This window comes from Erpetoichthys calabaricus, chromosome 6, assembly GCF_900747795.2.
Source record: "Erpetoichthys calabaricus chromosome 6, fErpCal1.3, whole genome shotgun sequence".
Taxonomy (NCBI): domain Eukaryota; kingdom Metazoa; phylum Chordata; class Cladistia; order Polypteriformes; family Polypteridae; genus Erpetoichthys; species Erpetoichthys calabaricus.
This window is the reverse complement of record NC_041399.2, coordinates 24,530,297-24,550,930: the sequence shown is the minus strand read 5'-3', so window position 1 is coordinate 24,550,930 and position 20,634 is coordinate 24,530,297. Positions and strand designations below refer to the sequence as shown.

Here is a 20,634-nt window from a genome sequence, read left to right as displayed (position 1 = left end):
CGTCTTTTTAATTTAAAAGGGTTCGATGGTGGTGCAAAGGTTAGCAATGTCACCTCATAGCTGCATTGTCCTATGTTTGAGTTCTGTTCAAACTCCGAGGGCAGTCTGTATGTTCTCAATGTGTCTGCATTAGTATGTACAGCACTGCCTGAGTTGTTATCAGTCTCCCTTTTCCTGCCATGGAGTGAAAGATAAGCAGGCAGTGGTGACTTGGGGCCTCAAAAGATTCACCCTTCAATTTCAGACTTCTAAGCCTAGCACTTGGTGATGATGTATTAACAGATTAGGGATGCTTGTTGTCAGCCTGAAAACCCTTTTGTTCTGTAGTTCTCACCCATAGACCCTGCTTTCCCCTTCAATTCAAACAATCCCTATTTGATAACCATCTAACCAAAACTTCAGCAAAAGTAAATCTGTTCAGGATATTTATACATGATAGTCTTCACTGGTTCAGACCACAAATTTCTATATATACAGGTAGTCGTCGACTTATGACCTGTGCGTCTTACGACCATTCGATTTATTTTCACCACTCCATTTCCGTATGGTGTAACTCATTCATCTCGATCTCCGTTTATTACCTGCGGCGGTTTCAGCTACGTTCTGTTACATTTGTCTTTCAGTTGCAGGGAAAAAAAGGCAATTGATCTCAACACTAAAACGAAAGTAATCAAGCAATATGAGGGAGGAAAGAAGGTGAATGTGATCGCATGTACTGTATGTGACTTTAAGTTATCCCGTCGTAACCAGTGTTTAACGCACACACAAAAAAGTAATGAAACCACACTGAACTGCTTTATCTATTAATGTTTATTATTAAAAGGCTGAAATATTAAAACAGAAAACATATGAGTGCTCAAACTCGGCCGGTACAGTTGTTCCTCTTGCAGTTAACACTGAACCCTGGGAGAGGCTAATACTGATGATGTAACAACACAAAAAAAAAAAGATTTGTGAAATTGTTAAAGGTTTGGCACCTGTGCGAGCAACAGTAATAATGGAACAAAATAATAAACAAATATTTTATGAAAAAAAATTATAGAAAATCTACACAGTGTGCTAAGTGATGATTAAAAAAAAAAAAAAAGGCTATAAGCCAACAATATGACTTAAGGGACTTAATATACAGTTATATACATACGGACAGATTTTAATACATATCCTGGTCCATCTTGCGTCCAGATCGATTTACAACTGGCCAATTGGAACTGAATGTTAGTAGTCAATTACTACCCATTTATATATTGTAATAAAGTGCTATATTCGTGCCCAACCAGACATGGAGGCACGTGTAAAATAAACCGATTTATTTTCTTCACCTGTGGGACACGTCTTCCCTGTGTCCCACAAGCACAACACAGTCACAAAAACTCTTCACCACCACTCCTCCCGGCAAGCGTTGTCCTCCTCCTCCTCCTCCTCCTCCTCCCGACTCAGGATCCCAGAGTGGTGGCTGCTGGCTCCTTATCTAGCCCACCCGGAAGTGCTTCAGGTGATAATTAACCTAATTCAGGCTGCACATCCGAGTGTGGCCTCATTCAAGCCCACATGGGCTCGTTAAACCATGGAGCTCCCCCTGGCAGTGGCCAACAAGGCTGAGCTCCAAAGTCCCATGCCTGTGACCCCGATGCAACCCAGGGGGGCTGCCACCAAGCATTTTGAGGGAAGTAGTGTATAGCCAATGGCAATTACCCCAGACCAAATGTCGAAGGGGCGTCCCGGCAAAATTGATATCTATCAATTTTGCATATATTATATAAGGACACATATATTTAATTTAAATGTAATATAGAAATTAGATAGACATCTGGACCTTTTCTCTTATCCCAGTGGAAGAGTAAAACAAAAATGTGTTAATACAATGTAAATTACTCTAATAGAAAATAATGCTTTGTGTCAGTGGTGTGAACAGAAGAGAAAAAAGAAACTTCCTGTAATGTTTGTAGAGAAAATCAATTATTCTCCTCTTCCTGGTAGTCTTGTAGCACAATACAGTACTGTATATGCTAAACTCTGTTATATAGTAATAGATGGTGTGGTGCCCTGTCTGTCTCTGCCAGAATAGTGCTTATTTAGAAAAACTTTTCTTTTTCATAGACAATGCTAATCCTGACAAAAAAATAATTGCTGTATCAGTACGTTTTGATTGCTTTAATTGTTGTATTCCAATCTGCAAAGAACATTACCACATACATCTCAGCAGGGCCGGATTTTCCTATAGGCTAACTAGGCTTCAGCCTAGGGCCTCAAGATCAAGAGGGGCCTACATTCAAATTGTTAGCAAAATTTTATTATCTCTCATGTAATTTACAATCTTAAAAATGGAAGGTGAAAGGGCCTCATAAGTGGAATAGCCTAGGGCCTCTTTTCATATAAATCCGGCCCTGCATCTCAGTAAAATATAAAAATGTTTTTGTTATTGAAAATTAAATAAAATGATTTTTAGTCTCCACTTACTGAATGTAGCTGAGCAAATCAATACAAGAACAAATCATAGACCAGGTGTTGGTCCATTGGATAAATAAGACCAATTGAGAATTGTCATTTAACCTGTCATTGGAGGAAACCTACACAGTCACAGAGTGTACATGCACTTAACATAATGATCAGGTTTGAGATAAAATCCATGATGCTAAGAACTGTGAAGCAGCACTTGTTAAGCACTGCAGCACCCTTCTGCCCATTACACATGACCTTTTCATTAAGTAAATAGTAACTATCCTAGCTTTTTAAGTTAGTCCAAAAAAGTTAAAAGCACAAATTACTCACATTTCATGTAATAACCCATTAAGCCAGACGACTCTTTAGATAGATAGATACTTTATTAATCCCAAGGGGAAATTCACATACTCCAGCAGCAGCATACTGATAAAAAACAATAAATTAAAGAGTGATAAAAAATATAGGTACAACAGACACTAACATTGTATAATGTTAACGTTTATCTAAACCCCTGGGTGGAATTGAAGAGTCGCAAAGTGTGGGGGAGGAACGATCTCCTCAGTCTGTCAGTGCAGCAGGACAGTGACAGCAGTCTCTCGCTGAAGCTGCTCCTCTGTCTGGAGATGATACTGTTCAGTGGATGCAGTGGATTCTCCATGATTGACAGGAGCCTACTCAGTGCCCGTCGCTATGCCACGGATGTCAAACTGTCCAGCTCCATGCCTACAATAGAGCCTGCCTTCCTCACCAGTTTGTCCAGGCATGAGGCGTCCCTCTTCTTTATGCTGCCTCCCCAGCACACCACCGCGTAGAAGAGGGCACTCGCCACAACCGTCTGATAGAACATCTGCAGCATCTTATTGCAGGTGTTGAAGGACGCCAGCCTTCTAAAGAAGTATAGTCGGGATACTTTAGTAGAGGATACACAGCTGACATCAAGAATGAGTGATGTGAAGGCAGATCACAGTGCAGACTGATTTGTTAAAGAAGTTCAGAAGCCACTAGGGGAATAAAGTGCATTCCATATCTGAAAAATGAGCTTAGTAGTCTGAGAAAGTGTTAAGGGAAATAAATATAATTTTTTAGGCTTCATGCTATGATAGGTTACAGGATTGTAATGTGGTGTTTTTTTAATTTCATTTAGGACTAGGAGATTCAAATTATAGTAACTTCTGCAACTGTGGAAAAACCATTGACAAGCGTCTTAGAGAACTGGGTGCACAACAGTTTTATGCATCAGGCTATGCAGATGATGGTGTGGGGTAAGTGTTTTTAATTTTGTTTCAAGATGGACCTTAGTTAATAGGCTCAAACTGTTGTGAATAGTTTAAGCAACTGGAATGTAAGCTTTAAGGCTTCTGGTTTAGTCTCCAGTACTGACTTGCTATGTAACCCTGATCAAGTTACAAAACATGTTAGTGAACAAGCTGTATTTTAAATGTTTGTGAATAGTTCTTTACTGTACCCAAATGTGCCTTGGTATATTGTTCATTCCAGAAAATACAAATGTGCTTTGTTTGTTTTTGTTTTAATGTCAAAAGATAACTATCAGAGACAGTAAACTGATAATGGGTTAATGCCTGAAAGATCTTTTGAAGATTGGAAAGCCCAACAGACTGACTGTGCTTATTGTACAATTTGAAGTTTTCGTGCTGTGCAAAGCAGCCAAATGGAGGAACTGCATGCAACGTGAACATTGGAGTACTCGCTTCTGATGGATATACTGATAAACATTTTCAGGTTGATCATTTTTGATTTCAAACACTTAATTATCGTCCTGTTAAGTAGAGTGTACTCAAAAGAAAAAGTCAGTATTTTATGTCATTATAGTGACTTCTTGATTAGAATATTTAGCTAGCCTTAACACTAGTTAAAAAAATACAAAAGTAAAGCTTTATTTTTTAGATGTTATCAGGTGAATGCACTAAAGGTAAACTCCTTGTGCATCATGTATAACACCATATGTAGAAGTCACTCTAAAACATAGCATAAGGACAAAAGTGGAAATGTGCATATGCACAAAAAATCCAGATGCACAAAACCACACATAAGCCAACTTCCACGCATTTCCACTCAATAAATCCCAGTCAGCGTGAAATGTAATGCACGTGTACACGCATGTGCCTGCTGCCCCACCCTGACTCCTCCCAGAATTTTGCATATGTGAATAAGTAAATGAATATAAATAGTCCTTTCAGTTGAGTGTTTTGTTAAAAGACAATGGCAGAATCACATATGAAAAAGAATTTCACCAAATGCAAGGTGGACGTCCTACTCAGTGAAGTGGAGGCAAGGAAAAAAATTACTTTTTGGTGGCTGAGACAGTGGTATGAGCAACAAAAGGAACTTGCTGGAATGACACTTAATAGTATACATTATTTAAATGAAATTAACAATTTATCTGTAAAATGTAGTATACATTAATGCATTTCATTATAAAAATGACATCAAGTATACATCCTAGTATTATAACGGCACATAGCACCAAGAGGATAGCTCTTGGAAATCTAAATCGACCTAGAAGCAGTCATCATCATCTGTTTATATGCGCTCTCTTCTGTTTAATTGAATCAAATTCCTTTATTGTTGTGTTATCGTGATATTTCCCTCTACTTACCTATTACCTATTTTCTTCAGGGATACAGTAAGTATACTCATCAGGTTCGTTACTGGATTAGTGCAATGTTGCACCTTAAGATTAACACACATAAATATATGCATACACACAGAACCTAACCACAAAAGTAATGTATGCAAGACATATACTGAAATATTTACCTTATTACTTCATACACTCCAGATATGAAGACAAAATATAGAAAGTAAAAAATGCAACGTGGTATTTAATAAAGAGCATTAATTCCAGTAGAGAAATGCACAAAAGAAAATGTGGATAACAAAGTCTGGAAATATATATGGAAGAGAAGGTCTGTGATACAGTTTGCATATTTGCAGCTGGAGATCCACAAAGGGAGAAAAAATAAATCCTGTATCATAAAGTAGTTTTTATTCCTGAGCTACGCAGACAAGATATTACACTTCACCAGCAACCACCCGGTATCTCATAAACAGAGCTGTGTTAAAACTCTATTCAGAAGAGTCCACACCCATTGTAATACGAAGGAAACAAAAATGAATGAGAGACGCTATCTCTTCCGTCTTTTCACTTCAAACGGATACTCAAAAACATTCATTAATCGGAGCTTACACAGAAGACGCCAAAAAACTCGGCAAACAATCGACTTGAATCAGAACCCCCACCCCACCTGGCACTCACTTCCTTATCACCACAAGGTGTCTGAAGGTACAGCGCGCATCCTGGCCAAGTCGGGCATCAGAATAGCACACAAACCCACAAACAATCTGCGCACGGTCCTCTTTAATGCTAAAAACAAGAAATCCATAGCAGAAACACGAAACGCAGTTTATAGCATTCCATGCAGTTCTTGCTCAGCGGTATACATAGGACAAACTTCAAAAAGAATCACAACACGTATACAAGAACATCGCAACGCCGTCAGAAGAAAGGACTCACTTTCATTGATCTACACGCATACTAAATCAACAGGACATACATTTAACTGGGACAATGTACAAGTAAAATTTAAGGTCAGTACTAAAAGTGGCAGAGAGCTGGCCGAATCTTGGCTATCAAATGAGAACGCCATCAACAGACACTTGGACATAAATCCAGCATATGCAAACTTAAGAAGAACATGTTCATAATAAACTGTACACCCAATATCCCCCCATCACACTGACTTAGCCACCCATCTCCACGTAATGTTTTGCTATATATTGCCTTTGATTCTTGTAAGTCTAAGCATTATCCTCTGATGAAGACCCCTGGCAGGGGTTGAAAGCTCAGGAATAAAAACTACTTTATGATGCAGGATTCATTTTTTCTCCCTTTGTGGATCTCCAGCTGTATATGTGTGTATATATATGTGTATATATATATATATGTGTGTGTGTGTGTGTGTGTGTGTGTGTGTGTGTGTGTGTGTGTATATATATACACACACAGTAATCCCTCACTTATCGCGGGAGATAGGTTCCAAGGCCGACCGCGATAACTGAATTTCCGCGAAGTAGGGACACCATATTTATTTAATCATTTAACGTGTATTTGGACGTTTTTAAACCCTCCCTGTATTGTTTACAACCCACCCTCTACTCTGTTAATAACAGGGACAACTGCTAAGCAATATGAAATCGGTAGATAAGTTTACACTTACTGTATAGCGAAGTACACGTAGCAGCTTGTAGGCGGTCATGACGTCGTCTACCTTGTTGCACAGATTCCTAAAGCAGATTCCATCCAGACTACTGCCTTATCACGTCCACTTGCAACTCGTTTTGCGCCCTGGTTAAAGGACACTGCGCCCATAGATCTTATATGCTTTTCCTCCTTTTTAAATAAAAAGAATCGTGGACTCATTGATGCTGTAATGGTGTCCTGCAGCGGTGTAGCTGTTCCCTTCCTTCAACATATCCAAAACTTTTACCTTTTCTGCAGTCATTTGCATCTTCTGTTGGTGCTTGGACACGGCCCCTGAAGCAGTAGCACGTTAATGCTGAATGAGTGAGATGAGACTTCCTGGTTAATGCAGCACTCCGTCGCTGAGCCAATCAGCAGCACACAGGAACTTAACTGCGTGCTCTGATTGGGTAGCTTCTCAGCCATCCGCCAATAGCATCTCTTGTATGAAATCAACTGGGCAAAGCAACTGAGGAAGCAAGTACCAGAAGTAAAAAGACCCATTGTCCACAGAAACCCGCAAAGCAGTGAAAAATCCGCGTTATATATTTAGATATGCTTACATATAAAATCCGCGAAGTCGTGAATCCGCGAAAAGTGAACCGTGAAGTAGCGAGGGATTACTGTATATATATATAATTTGTATCTATCTATCTCTACATCTAAGTCTTTAGATTAAGCTTACAAGAAGTTAAAGATGTCAAAGATGAATGTACCAGGGCAGCTTGTGATCTAGCAATTGAAGCTGTTCATGAGATGCTATAGATAGATAGATACTTTATTAATCCCAAGGGGAAATTCACATACTCCAGCAGCATCTTACTGATACAAAAAACAATATTAAATTAAACATTGATAGTAATGCAGGTAAAAAACAGACAATATCTTTATATAATGTTAATGTTTACCCCCCCCTGGGTGGAATTGAAGAGTCGCATAGTTTCGGGGAGGAACGATCTTCTCAGTCTAGCAGTGACAGCAGTCTGTCGCTGAAGCTGCTCTTCTGTCTGGAGATGACACTGTTTAGTGGATGCAGTGGATTTTCCATAATTTGATAGGAGCCTGCTGAGCGCTCTGCGCTCTGCCACAGATGTCAAACTGTCCAGCTCCATGCCAACAATAGAGCCTGCCTTCCTCACCAGTTTGTTCAGACATGAGGCGTCTTTCTTCTTAATGCTGCCTCCCCAGCACACCACCGCGTAGAAGAGGGTGCTTGCCACAACCGTCTGATAGAACATCTGCAGCATCTTATTGCAGATGTTGAAGGACGCCAGCCTTCTAAGGAAGTATAACCGGCTCTGTCCTTTCCTACACAGAACATCAGTATTGGCAGTCCAGTCTAATTTATCGTCCAGCTGCACTCCCAGGTATTTATAGATCTGCACCATCTGCACACAGTCACCTCTGATGATCACGGGGTCCATGAGGGGTCTGGGCCTCCTAAAATCCACCACCAGCTCCTTGGTTTTGCTGGTGTTCAGGTGTAGGTGGTTTGAGTCGCACCATTTAACAAACTTATTGATTAGGTCCCTATACTCCTCCTCCTGCCCAATCCTGATGCAGCCCACGATAGCAGTGTCATCAGCGAACTTTTGCACGTGGCAGGACTCCGAGTTGTATTGGAAGTCTGATGTATATAGGCTGAACAGGACCGGAGAAAGTACAGTCCCTTGTGGCGCTCCTGTGTTGCTGACCACAATGTCAGACGTGCAGTTCCCAAGACGCACATACTGAGGTCTGTCTTTAAGATAGTCCACGATCCATGCCACTAGGTATGAATCTACTCCCATCTCTGTCAGCTTGTCCCTAAGGAGCAGAGGTTGGATTGTGTTGAAGGCACTAGAGAAGTCTAGAAACATAATTCTTACAGCACTACTGCCTCAGTCCAAGTGGGAGAGGGATCGATGTAGCATATAGATGGCATCCTCCGCTCCCACCTTCTCCTGATATGCAAACTGCAGAGGGTCGAGGGCGTGTTGAACCTGTGGTCTCAGGTGGTGAAGCAGCAGCCTCTCCATGGCCTTCATCACATGTGATGTCAGAGCAACAGGCCGGAAGTCATTCAGCTCACTAGGGCGTGATACCTTTGGGACTGGGGTGATGCAAGATGTTTTCCAAAGCCTCGGGACTCTCCCCTGTTCCAGGCTCAGGTTGAAGATGCGCTGTAGAGGACCCCCCAACTCCGATGCACAGACCTTCAGCAGTCGTGGCGATACTCCATCTGGACCCGCTGCTTTGCTGGCACGAAGTCTCCTCAGCTCTCTGCTCACTTGCGCTGTTGTAATTATGGTTGGGGATGTCTCTCCTATGCTGGTATCAGCAGAAGGATTTGTGGAGGGTGCAGTACTCCGAGGTGAGAGTGAGAGTGGGTTAGGGTGGTCAAACCTGTTAAAGAAGTTGTTCATTTGGTTTGCTCTCTTCACGTCTCTCTCAATGGTGGTACCCCGCTTTGAGCTGCAGCCAGTGATGATCTTCATCCCATCCCACACTTCCTTCATGCTGTTGTTCTGCAACATCTGCTCCAGCTTTCTTCTGTACTGCTCCTTCGCCGCCCTGAGCTGGATTCGGAGTTCCTTCTGCACACGCTTGAGCTCATGCTGATCACCGCCTTTGAAAGCCCTTTTCTTCTGGTTCAAAAGGCCCTTGATGTCACTTGTAATCCATGGCTTGTTGTTAGCATAGCAGCGTACAGTTCTTACTGGAACTACAATGTCCATACAGAAGTTGATGTAGTCAGTAGTGCAGTCAACAACTTCCTCAATGTTCTCACTATGTGATCCCTGCAGGATATCCCAGTCTGTAGTTCCAAAACATTCTCTCTGAGCCTTCTCTACCTCCGGGGTCCACTTCCTGAATGATCATGTGGTTGCAGGTAGGACCCTCACTTTTGGTTTGTAGTGAGGCTGAAGCAGAACCAGGTTATGATCTGCTTTCCCAAGCGCAGGCAGCGGGGTGGCGCTGTATGCGTCTTTAACGTTTGCATACAGTAAATCAATAGTCTTATTTACCCGGGTGTTACAGTCCACAAACTGGGATAAGGCAGGTAATGTTTTCTCCAGCATCACATTGTTAAAGTCTCCAGCGATTAGCACAAGCGCCTCAGGGTGCTGCGTTTGTAACTTAGCAACAGCAGAATGGATGATGTCACTCGCTGTCTCCACGTCCGCCTGAGGAGGGATGTACACGATGACAACAATGACGTGTCCAAACTCTCTGGGCAAGTAATAGGGACGCAAACTTACGGCCAACAGTCAGTTTGATGTCCCTGCAGCAAGTGGAGACTTTGACGTTAATATGTCCTGAGTTACACCACAGTGAATTAACCTAACGTTAGCTGATGTCGCATGAAAACAGTCACAAGTTGCAGGTGCCCTCTCCTGACGTCGTTCTGTCTTCTCCTCTTGACGTCACTCTTGCCCTCTTCTGACGTCCCTGCTCTCGCCCTCTTCTGATGTCACACTCAGATGAGGCATATTTACTATAAAATTCCGTGGGAGTTTTGCCACACGTGTTTGTTACATACACCTGATTGGCTGGCTGCCAGTATGATGGATGAGTTTGCTCAAACTCTTTAATCTGTTTGAGTACGTCCGTTTACCAAACAATAAAGTTTTTGAAGTTTTAAGCATTTTCCTGTCTCAAGCTGTAAACTGCTTTGGCAATTTCAAGTTGCACAGCATCTCCTTCTTTTCGCAGGTGTAAAGTAATCTGATACAGCTTGAAGCACCAGCATGTCTTCCTTTCCCAGGCTGTAAACCAATTTAATAATTCTTAGTCCCACTGCTTGAAGCATCTCCTGGATTTCTGCTTCATTTAAACAGATGCTACTGTGATTGATACTTGTACAATTCAGGAAAACTGGACACTTTGATGTTAAAACTGCTCATACAAGTGTCCAGTATTATATTCATCTTGTTTGGCTTGAGCACAATATAATGAAAATGTAGATACCACATTGCAGATTTTACACAACAGAACAATTGTCATTGTATTGTACAATGAGATTCAATATGCAAATCTTTCATAAACTTATTTTCTTATAAAATGATATAATAAAAATAATAATACAATAAAAAGAAATGAAAATATATAGTATGAAAGCATAAGTAAAATGTACTGGTACATATAGTGCAGGTAGCGCAAATGGTTCATAATGTGGTTCAGGTTGTGCAATATTACAGTTGTGGTGCATGTTTACAGTAAGGTAATTGTAGTTATAAGTACAAATAGTTTTCCTGGGACCACTTGATGGACTGATTGAGTGCATTTATAGCTCTTGGGATTAAACGGTTTCTGAACCTTGAGGACCGTGCAGGAAAAGATCTGAGGCCTCATGTACAAACGGTGTGTACGCACAGAAATATTGCGTATGAATGTTTCCACACTCAAATTGCGATGTATAAAACCTGAACTTGGCGTAAAGCCACGCACTTTTCCACGGTACCTCATGCCCTGGCATACGCAATTTCTCCGCTCGGTTTTGCAGACTGGCAGCACCCAGCGTCAAAGCAGTGCTACCTGTTCCTGTGCGGTCACCCTTTCTTTCTTAGATCCACATTCCTGACGCGGCTTTATAAATACACTGAAACTAACTGCATATTGTTTGTGTAATGCATCTGATTGTAATTAACCTGCAGCAATATAATGGTCCAGGGAATAGCCATAGTATTACAAATACCATAACTGCTTTAGCATTGTTACTCTCAATGCATCTTCTTCTTCTTTCAGCTGCTCCCGTTAAGGGTTGCCACAGCAGATCATCTTTTTCCATATTACTCTCACTGCACCACTCGGAGTATTTATATCACTGTATCTGAGTGGGGAATCACAGCAGCAGCTGATTGGAAAGAATTATCGGTATACAGCATGAAGCAGATGCTGACTCAGCCACGGCAAAATGTTTCAGAGACTTTCCTGTACGAACTTCGCGGTTTAGAAAAAGTTTCATCACAAGAACTATAAACGCACTCAATCAATCCATCAAGTGCTCCTTGTAGAACTGTTTGGACTTGTAAGTACAATCACCTCACTGTAAACTTGGGATACAGTTATAATATTGCACAACCTGCACCACTTTATAAAGCGCGTATTTACATATGATGATGATATCATTTTTAAGATGAAATGCAGCAAAATATGTTGATTATATTATACAGATAAAACTTTAACTTCATTTAAATAATCTGTATTGTTAATAATTAAACATGTGAGGACACGGTGCCGCAGCGCTAGCTAGTTCAGGGATTGTTCCTGCATTGCGTTGTATTCTTGCTCGTGCTGACGCGACACTGGAAGGATAGATGGATAGAGTAATTAAACATGTACTACGAAGATATTTCAATGTTCCTTAAAAGTTTTGAATAATCGGCGTTGTAAGCTTACAGATGGCTTAACGTCTGTTACAGAGCTGATTGTGTGGCGATTGGGTATTTGGAGAAAGTAAAGTAAGTACAGGAATTGGAGGTTAGCACGTTTGAAAGAGACAGTACTGCTGCAATAAATTATTTCATCGAAGGTCGCGCATGGCGCAGCAAAACTCTTGCGTGAGACATGAACAAGCACTGTGCCACCGTGTTCCCATGTTTAATAACATGCTTTCATTCCTATCGTCATGAAAAAGATATCACATCTCAGTATTTTAATTATTCAGAGAGCTGTAATATCACGAATGTAATGGATTCTGTGTCCTGTCGGAGAAAAAGAAAGCCCGTTTAAGAAGCAGGTAGTGATTCACACACATAGAAGATCAAATACAGAACAAAGCATTTAATGTGCTACTTTAGTTACAATGGGATTTGAGAAACTAGTAAATTAAACGATCTTAAGATGAAGTTTATGATGTTCTACTTTAATGGCAAAATAAACTACGTGATTAAAGTGGAAATTTCAAGATTAAAGTTGACATTTTGTGCTTTTTTTTTTTTTTGTCTGTACCCTAATAAGCTTTCATATGACACTCAGATGGTGGGCTACGACTTGCCTTTTCACGGCGACTTTGATATGTGATTTCTTTTTTATTTCGGGCACTCTGCGACTTTGTGAACTTGAGCTTTCGTTTCTCCGACACTCTGTCACTTGATCAACTTCATTTTGTTGATTATACCACTGTTTAAACCAACAAATAGTTCGTTTTTCCTTTGCCTCCATTTGGTATTCGCTGAAATTCTTATATTTTCCCCCGTGCTTTTCCCATTGCACTTTCACAGAAGGCTGAGCTTAAGGGCTATTTATATTGATTTGCATATTCAAAGAGGCGTAATTCTGGGAGGAGTTGGGGCGAGACAGAAGGCGCGTGCACGTGCGTTACTTTTCATGCTGATCGGGATTTATGTAGCGGAAGAACGTGGAAGTTTGCATACGTACAGATTCTTGCATCTGGATTTTTCTGTGCGTACGCACATTCCTGCTTTTGTGCTTACGCCATGTTATAGTGTGAGTTCTATGCACGGCGTTATGCATGAGGCCCCTGAAGTGTTTGCCAGATGGGATGAGTTCAAATAGACTATGTGCACGGCTGAATGGAATTCATGCAGATGCTGGTGGATTTTCTGAGGCAGCATGTGCTGTAAATGTCCTCCAGAGCTTTTGGAACAGCTGCAGTACAGCTGTGGTTCCACACACAGATAAAATGGGTTAAAATACTCTGAGTCCTGCAATGAGAGTAACAACACTAAAACAGCTATGGCATTTGGAATAGTTTGGCTATTGCATGCACCATTATATTGTTACACAATTACAATCAAGTGCCTTCAATTTGTAAACAATATGCAGTTAATTTTGGTGTATTTGATGAATCACGCATTATTATTGTTTGATTGATGGGGAAAAAAAGGGAGACCATACAGAAACAGTAGCACAAAACCAAGCAGAAACTTGCATACGTGGGCAACTGTGTTTTTTTTTTTTTTTTTTTTTATAAATACACCTCGAAGTGTGCATGGAAATGGGCGTACATCAACATTTTTGTGCATATGCACCGTTTATACATGAGGCCCCTGGCCTTGACTCTAATCTTTCCATCAGTGAGGTAAGAAACTGAAGGCACAAAAAAATGTAAGAAACATTTTCCTCCATGCGTGTAACATAAGAAAACTACTTAGTGTCCCCAGTATAAAACTGATAAATTGCAATATATTAACATTAGCTGTAAATGAATTAGCCTTCTATTTTTTATCTGTGTAGAGTAATAGATTCTACAGTTTGAAATCAGATATTTGAATGGTACTTTATTTTTTGATGCAACAGTCTTCATAGATTTATTTAAAAAATTATATGAGACATTCAAATGATATTTCCAGGAGTCCTTTGACAACATTACATACAGCTGATTAATTTGGAAGGAGGTAGTGAGAGATACTAATGGAAACATATAAAATTAAATTACAAACTTAAATAATGAAAATGGAACAGTTTGAAGTGAGAGACTCAGACTTAATAGCACAAGGCTAAACCAAGGCAAACTCAAATGTTAGTTTCTTAAGAAAACAGTTAAAATTTCCCTTTTATTCATAGATGAATTAGCTTTGTTGATCCCTTCATTTAGTTCTTCCACATATTTATTGAAGCAACCATCAGCATTTATTTATTCATTTATTTTAAAAACACACTTATTCCAAAAGAGGATTGTAGCAGCAGAGCCTATGCCTGCCACATTTGGTACAAAGGAAGAATTAAACCTGGGTAGTTTTCCACTCCATTGGACCGCCCGCACACACACACCTGCTAAAGCGGGTCACTTTCAAGTTGCCATTTTTCATAATATTCATGTTTTTGGGATATTGGAGAAAGATAGGATAAAAAAATGTCAAAATAATGTGAAAGATCCTTAGGTGTGATTTGCAACCCACACTCAGTCTAAAGTAAGGAGACAGCCGTGCTAAACATCAACCCTACCTATTACATTTCATTTAAATATATTTGTTCACGATTTAAATTGCTTTGATAAACAAATATGTTAACAATCATTATTTGGTGTTAAAGTACTTTAAGTGACTCATTAAAATAGTAATTTATAGTTTGGTTTTGAACAGCAGAGTTTTAAATATCAGTTAACTTTCAAACATGGATAATTCACTTCATGGCTGTGTGGAGGTAGGAGATCATCTTGACTACATTAAGCACAATACAGTAACCAACCGTGGCAGTAAGTATGTTAGGAAGTAGTGACTAAAGCATTAGATTTTAAACTAGAAGACGTCACTCCTCTTCTGGTCGATATTTCCCTGGACTGCGGATGGAAAAAGAGAGGTTGTGTTAATAATGGTGGCCCCTCTCACCCCAGGTTGGTATTATTTACCTGAGCAGAGCCTTGAGGGTGCCTCCTACTCGCACGTGCCTGACAGGTATTTAGAGCTGAAGTCATTAAAACATTTAGGTGTGTGTTTTTATGTGTCCTCAGTGTAGCATATGATTTTAATTTTGTTTTATGAATTAAGTATATGATAATATTTTCTTTTAAGTAGGGCTTTTGAATGACTTGATGAGATCATTTTTTTTAATGTGTAGTTAAGTAACGGCAATATTTTTTTTTCCTTTTTAGCCATTTTATTTTATTTTTTTTTTGTTAAAATAAACTTATTCTAGGAAAGATTAAGACATGTTAAATAGTGAAGTGTTGGTTTTAAAAAAAACTTTTATGGGTAAATCAGCACAACTTTTATGGTGCAGACTGATTTATTCCAGACTCAACCAAAATTGTTCTAGTAACTCATAGAAGTTTTTTTTTTGTTCCGAGACAGATAAACGTGAAATTATTCCTAATTAAATTCTTCTCTGGTTTGTGCAGCTTGGAATTAGTAGTTGAACCCTGGATTGAAGGACTTTGGGATGCATTGAGGAAATTTGTAACTTCAGCCATGTCTACTAGTCAGAAGGACACAAATAGTCATGTTGGTGACCATAATGCAAAAAATGAGATGGGAACTATTGAAAGTGCAGTAACAGATTTGAATCTGCACCTCTTAAGCTTAAATGAGTCCAGCAGCCAAGATGAATCTAGTGGGAGTTGCAACACAGTGGCTGAAGGAGAACTATTGGAGGCATCTCTTACCAGATCAGTGTTACCTTTATCTGAATCATCACTCAACATTCCTGCTTTGCCAGCTGCCTTTTTGGATGTTGAATTACTGAATGAATTACAACAGGTAATTTTATATAACGGAAAATTAGTTTGCTTTTTAATGTGGTTTTTTTAAAATCAATAATGTCAATATTAGTGCTAATTGAAGTTATTTTATTGGGTGCATTATGTTAATTCTGAAGACACTTGGAGCATAAAGTTGTATATTCTAACAGTCTTATGATAATCAAGTTCTTCTTAATTTCCTTTTATACGGCATATTCATATTAGGAGGAGGAGGTTATTAGCACGCACTGATACAGTGCATTGCCACACCCACCACATGACAAACTAACTCAGGATCCCAGTTTTGGACCCTAGTGCAGCCATGCAACGGGTGACATCTCAGCACCACGCTAGTTCATTTGGAATGGAACCACTTTGAGGTTTTTTTATGGTAGCTAGAGTGCCAATTCTGCCACCAACCCCCAGGTTTTTCCCTGCAGGTTGGAGGGCCTACATGTTGGGTTGGATGCAGATTAACGTCATACCCAGGACGGAGCAATTGCAGGTTAAGGGTATTGCTCAAGGGCCAACGAAGTAGTCACTTTTGGTGTTTTATGGAATTTGAACCGGCAACCTTCTGATTGCCAGTGCAGATCCCTAGCCTCAGAACCAACACTCCGCCCATTCATATTAGGTTCATTTGTAAATCTAAATTGGCCACATGCAAGTCTGAATGTTTGCTTGAGGGTATCTTGAGATACTTGGCTCCTGTGATGCACCTGATTGTGTTGGATCAGTTATGGGCGTCAAGAATACTGAATTCGATTTAGAGTGGTTTCAGAATGCTGTGTTTTGTGTTAGTAGATTGAAGCATTATATAGTGTTTTACAGGGCAAAAGAAAATACAATTAAAGGACACATTTGGTTTTATAATGCATTGAAAATATTAGGTATGATGTTATGTTTTTAATGGCATTGCAGCATAACAATACCACTGTTGCATTGTCTCATTTAAAGCCATTTTTAATAACTTTTTAATCACAGGTTTTAAATGCAGAGTCAGATAATGATGAATTGATTTTCTATATCTTCTTTTTTCCAAAACCTATTCTTGTGGTTTTGGGCCCAGGACAGGATCCAAAATGTTTGTTTGCATTACTGTGCACTCACAAATACACATTAAAAATAGGCCAAATTAGTGTCACCAGTGAATGTAATAAATATTTTTGAGATGTTTGAGAAAACCCAAGTGAAATGTGCACTCTTTACTTACAGTACTTTGAAAGTGAAGGAACAGAGTTAAAGAGCTGTAGGTCAGCAGGGTTAACCACTGTTCTGTAGTTATTTCTCAACTGAAGAATATTCATCACTGATTTATTAAAGTTTTTGGGAAATGGTATATAGCGTAACATTGTAATTTGCTATTTTAGATAAATACTTTATTAATCCCAGTGGGAAATTCACATTCTCCAGCATATATTATATATAGGTTGAATTATAGCTGGCAAATAATCTAACTTTCTTTGTTAATCTAACTCATTGAGGAATAGCAATGATGAGAATGTTACAAAACACACACTGTTTTCTGATTGTAGGATTCCACTCTTTTAAAACCTCCTGAAGCAGCTCATCAGGTTGTCATTACAAGTGCAAAGCAGCTCACAAGAGAGGACGCAGTGAAAACCACCCTGCTACTGGAAATGGATATATCTGTAAGTAAAATATGATTTTATACATGTTTGTTTTTTATAACATCAATATTAAAAAAAAAAAATGCTTTTTGAGCACCCAGAAAGCACAGTCTGCATCTTAACATCAGCAAAACCAAGGAACTGGTTGTTGAATTTCACTGCACCAAAAACCCTGTTTGGTCACTATTTAAAGAATGGATGTCAAGGTGGTGCATCTCCTACAGGTACTTGAAGGTCTGCATCAATGACAGGCTGGACTGGTCTCAGAACACAGAGGAACTATATAGGAAAGGGCAGAGCAGGCTCTTTTTCCTTAGCTCAGTAATGGGGCACACTCTGGACCCCTAGAAGTAGTAGCAAAGGAGAGGATTAAAAGAAAGTGAGTGCCATTATGATCAATGCTGCACATCCTCTTTCTGATACACTAACACTGAGTACTTTCAGGCAACAAATTATTTTAGCAGAAGTGTGTCAGGAAACGCAACTGAGGCTCCTTTATGCCAACAGCAATACGTCTGCATAATGCCTCACTTTTCTTTCTTTTACATTTTTCTTGCTTTATAGTCATTCTGGTGTGTGTGCAGATTTTATTTATTTATTTACCTATTTATCTACCTATTTATTTATTTAAAGATTTCCTGTAAAAAGCCAAATTTCCCCCAGGGACAAATAAAGTTCTATCTAATTGAGTGAGTACTGTTATAGGACTGAGACTGTACAATAGACTTGGAAGTATAGAAGTGTATTTAATTACCATTTTTGTGTAAATAGTAATTAAAAGTTTTGTTTTGCATATTTGCATAGCGCTTTTATCCTGTTACGCAAAATAAAAAATCAGAATGCTGTTTGTCACAGAGTACACAAAAATACAGAATTACTTTGGACAGAATAATCGAACATGTGTTAGTAAAGGACATTTTTCTAAATTATGCAAATTTAACACGATTGTTGACACACTCATTTTGCTAAGTTCTATGGCTGTACTAGTATCAGCATTATTAATATACTTAGAAATTATTTAATTTACCATTTGTTAACATTATTCTGCAGTTTTCAAATTAACTATTATCACTTGAGTCAATTCAGGTTAGTTGTTTTGACTCGTTTGACTTTCTATCTTAACCTTAAATTAATTTCTGCCTTAAAATTAACTTAACTAGCCAAGATTTTTTTCATTCTAATAGAAAATTTTTTCTAAACCCATTGATCAAGTCTCCTAGGCTGAATGTGCTCTTAGTGTAAAAATGCATGGAAACAAAGTACATTGGAATGGTGCTAGAAATACATACTTTATATATATATATATATATATATATATATATATATATATATATATAATATATATATAATATATATATAATATATATATATATATAATATATATATAATATATATATATATATATATATATATATATATATAATATATATATAATATATATATAATATTGTTTTATTACATTCTGTTATATCTATTAATGAACTTACTTAATCCAACTCAAGATTGTAGAGACTGGAGCTTCTCCCAACAAGCATCAAACACAAAGTAAGAATCCACTTTGTATGATGGGTGCCAGCCTATTGCATTGTTACTGCTTACTAACCAGTTTTTTGGTTGACAAGTCTAAAAATACATGACATTAAAGACTGCGTCCATTTTCACAAATTTTAAAATTTCTACTTCTCTCCTGAAACTGCAGTGTGTTAAAAATATTCCATCAGATCAGTTGAATCTGAGCATGTGAAAAGTACTCGGTAAATTAAATGTGTTATTGTTGAATGTAAATCACAGTACAGTGGAACCTCGTTCAGGAACGTCTCGGTACACGTACAAATCGGTTTACGACCAAAACTTTTGCCTCGGTTCACAACCACACACTCGGTGTACGAACAAGCCAGTTTCCATTTCGGTTTGTGCGCGCCGATGATTTCCACACGTGTTGCATTGTTCTCGGTCAGACGTGCGTGCTTGCACGTGCGTGCGTGCTTTCGCTGTGAACTCTTTGTGCTCTGTTTCTTTTCCCTTCCGGTTCGTACGCGCCAATTACTGTATTTAAGCACATGTTCAGCCTTTTTCTGTTCATTGTTCACAGTCAGACGTGTGCTTTACCTGTGAACTTTGTGCTTTGTGCTCTACAGTATTTCGTGTGCTTTTGCAGTTAACCATGGCTTCTAAGCACTGTAACCTCCTCTCCACCCAGTTCCTCCTCACTTCATGCCAGAACTCGACTCATGCAAGGTTAGTTTTCTTGGTGGCTTATGGTTAGTTTTTGTATTACGGATTTGTTCAAATGTTCCTTTTTTTCTCCCCTGTGCTTAAAACTCATTAAAAAAAAAAAAAAGTGTTTACAGCGATCGGGTCGTAAGGCTATAGCGCGAACTCTTGTAATGTTAGTTTTCTCTGTTGTTCAAGGTTTTCTCAGTGTTATTCAATGTTTTCACATTTAGTTTACTATTACGATGTGCATTCTATGGTGTATTTAACTATATTTGTGCTTAAAAATCTTTTAAAAAATATATATATATTTACATACAATTTGTACGGTCTGGAATGGATTAATTGTATTTACATACAATCCTATGGGGGGAAATTGCTTCGGTTCATGACCAAATCGGTTTACGACCAGAGTTTTGGAACGAATTATGGTCATGAACTGAGGTTCCACTGTATAATCTTAGACCAAATTTAATTCGATAATATCCTGGCTTTAAAGGATTATTCTTTTGTATTGTTTATTTAAAGACTGAACATGCATCTGAAAAAGACACGTCTTTGGAAAACAATATAAAAATGCAATTTAAAAAATTTGTAGTCTTTTTTTTCTTGTGTTGTATTGAGAATAGTATCTTGGTCTAGAGAACTCGTGATAATAGCAATTGCAAGTTGGCTGGTTAGCTCCAAGAGATAGCAATTTTTATGTACTTGTATGATTTAGGAAACAAGGAATTCTGTTTAAGTCTAAAGTTATTGTGACCTCATGACCATTTATTTTTGGTTAAACTGCTTTAGACAGTAAAAGAAACCATTTTTAATTTGGGGCTGTCATGTTATCTGACTTTATACCATACTTACAGAACTAAAATTACTTTTAATTAGCTATGGTAAAATAGCACAGTTCTCTAGTATAGTCCATCACAGCTCACATACACGATAACCTAACTTGACATCTTTGGGAA

At 38.7% G+C, this 20,634-nt stretch overlaps 1 protein-coding gene across 2 annotated transcripts in view; it reads left to right on the top strand.

The window, feature by feature from the left end:
- mtrr (5-methyltetrahydrofolate-homocysteine methyltransferase reductase) overlaps positions 1 to 20,634 on the top strand; it is a 144,508-nt gene that overhangs the window by 37,367 nt on the left and 86,507 nt on the right. For both annotated transcript variants that reach the window (XM_028803413.2, XM_028803415.2), the window contains exons 4-6: positions 3,587 to 3,704; positions 15,489 to 15,846; positions 17,363 to 17,479. In XM_028803413.2, the coding sequence (XP_028659246.2) occupies positions 3,587 to 3,704; positions 15,489 to 15,846; positions 17,363 to 17,479 (593 nt within the window). The remainder of the gene's footprint in view (positions 1 to 3,586; positions 3,705 to 15,488; positions 15,847 to 17,362; positions 17,480 to 20,634) is intronic.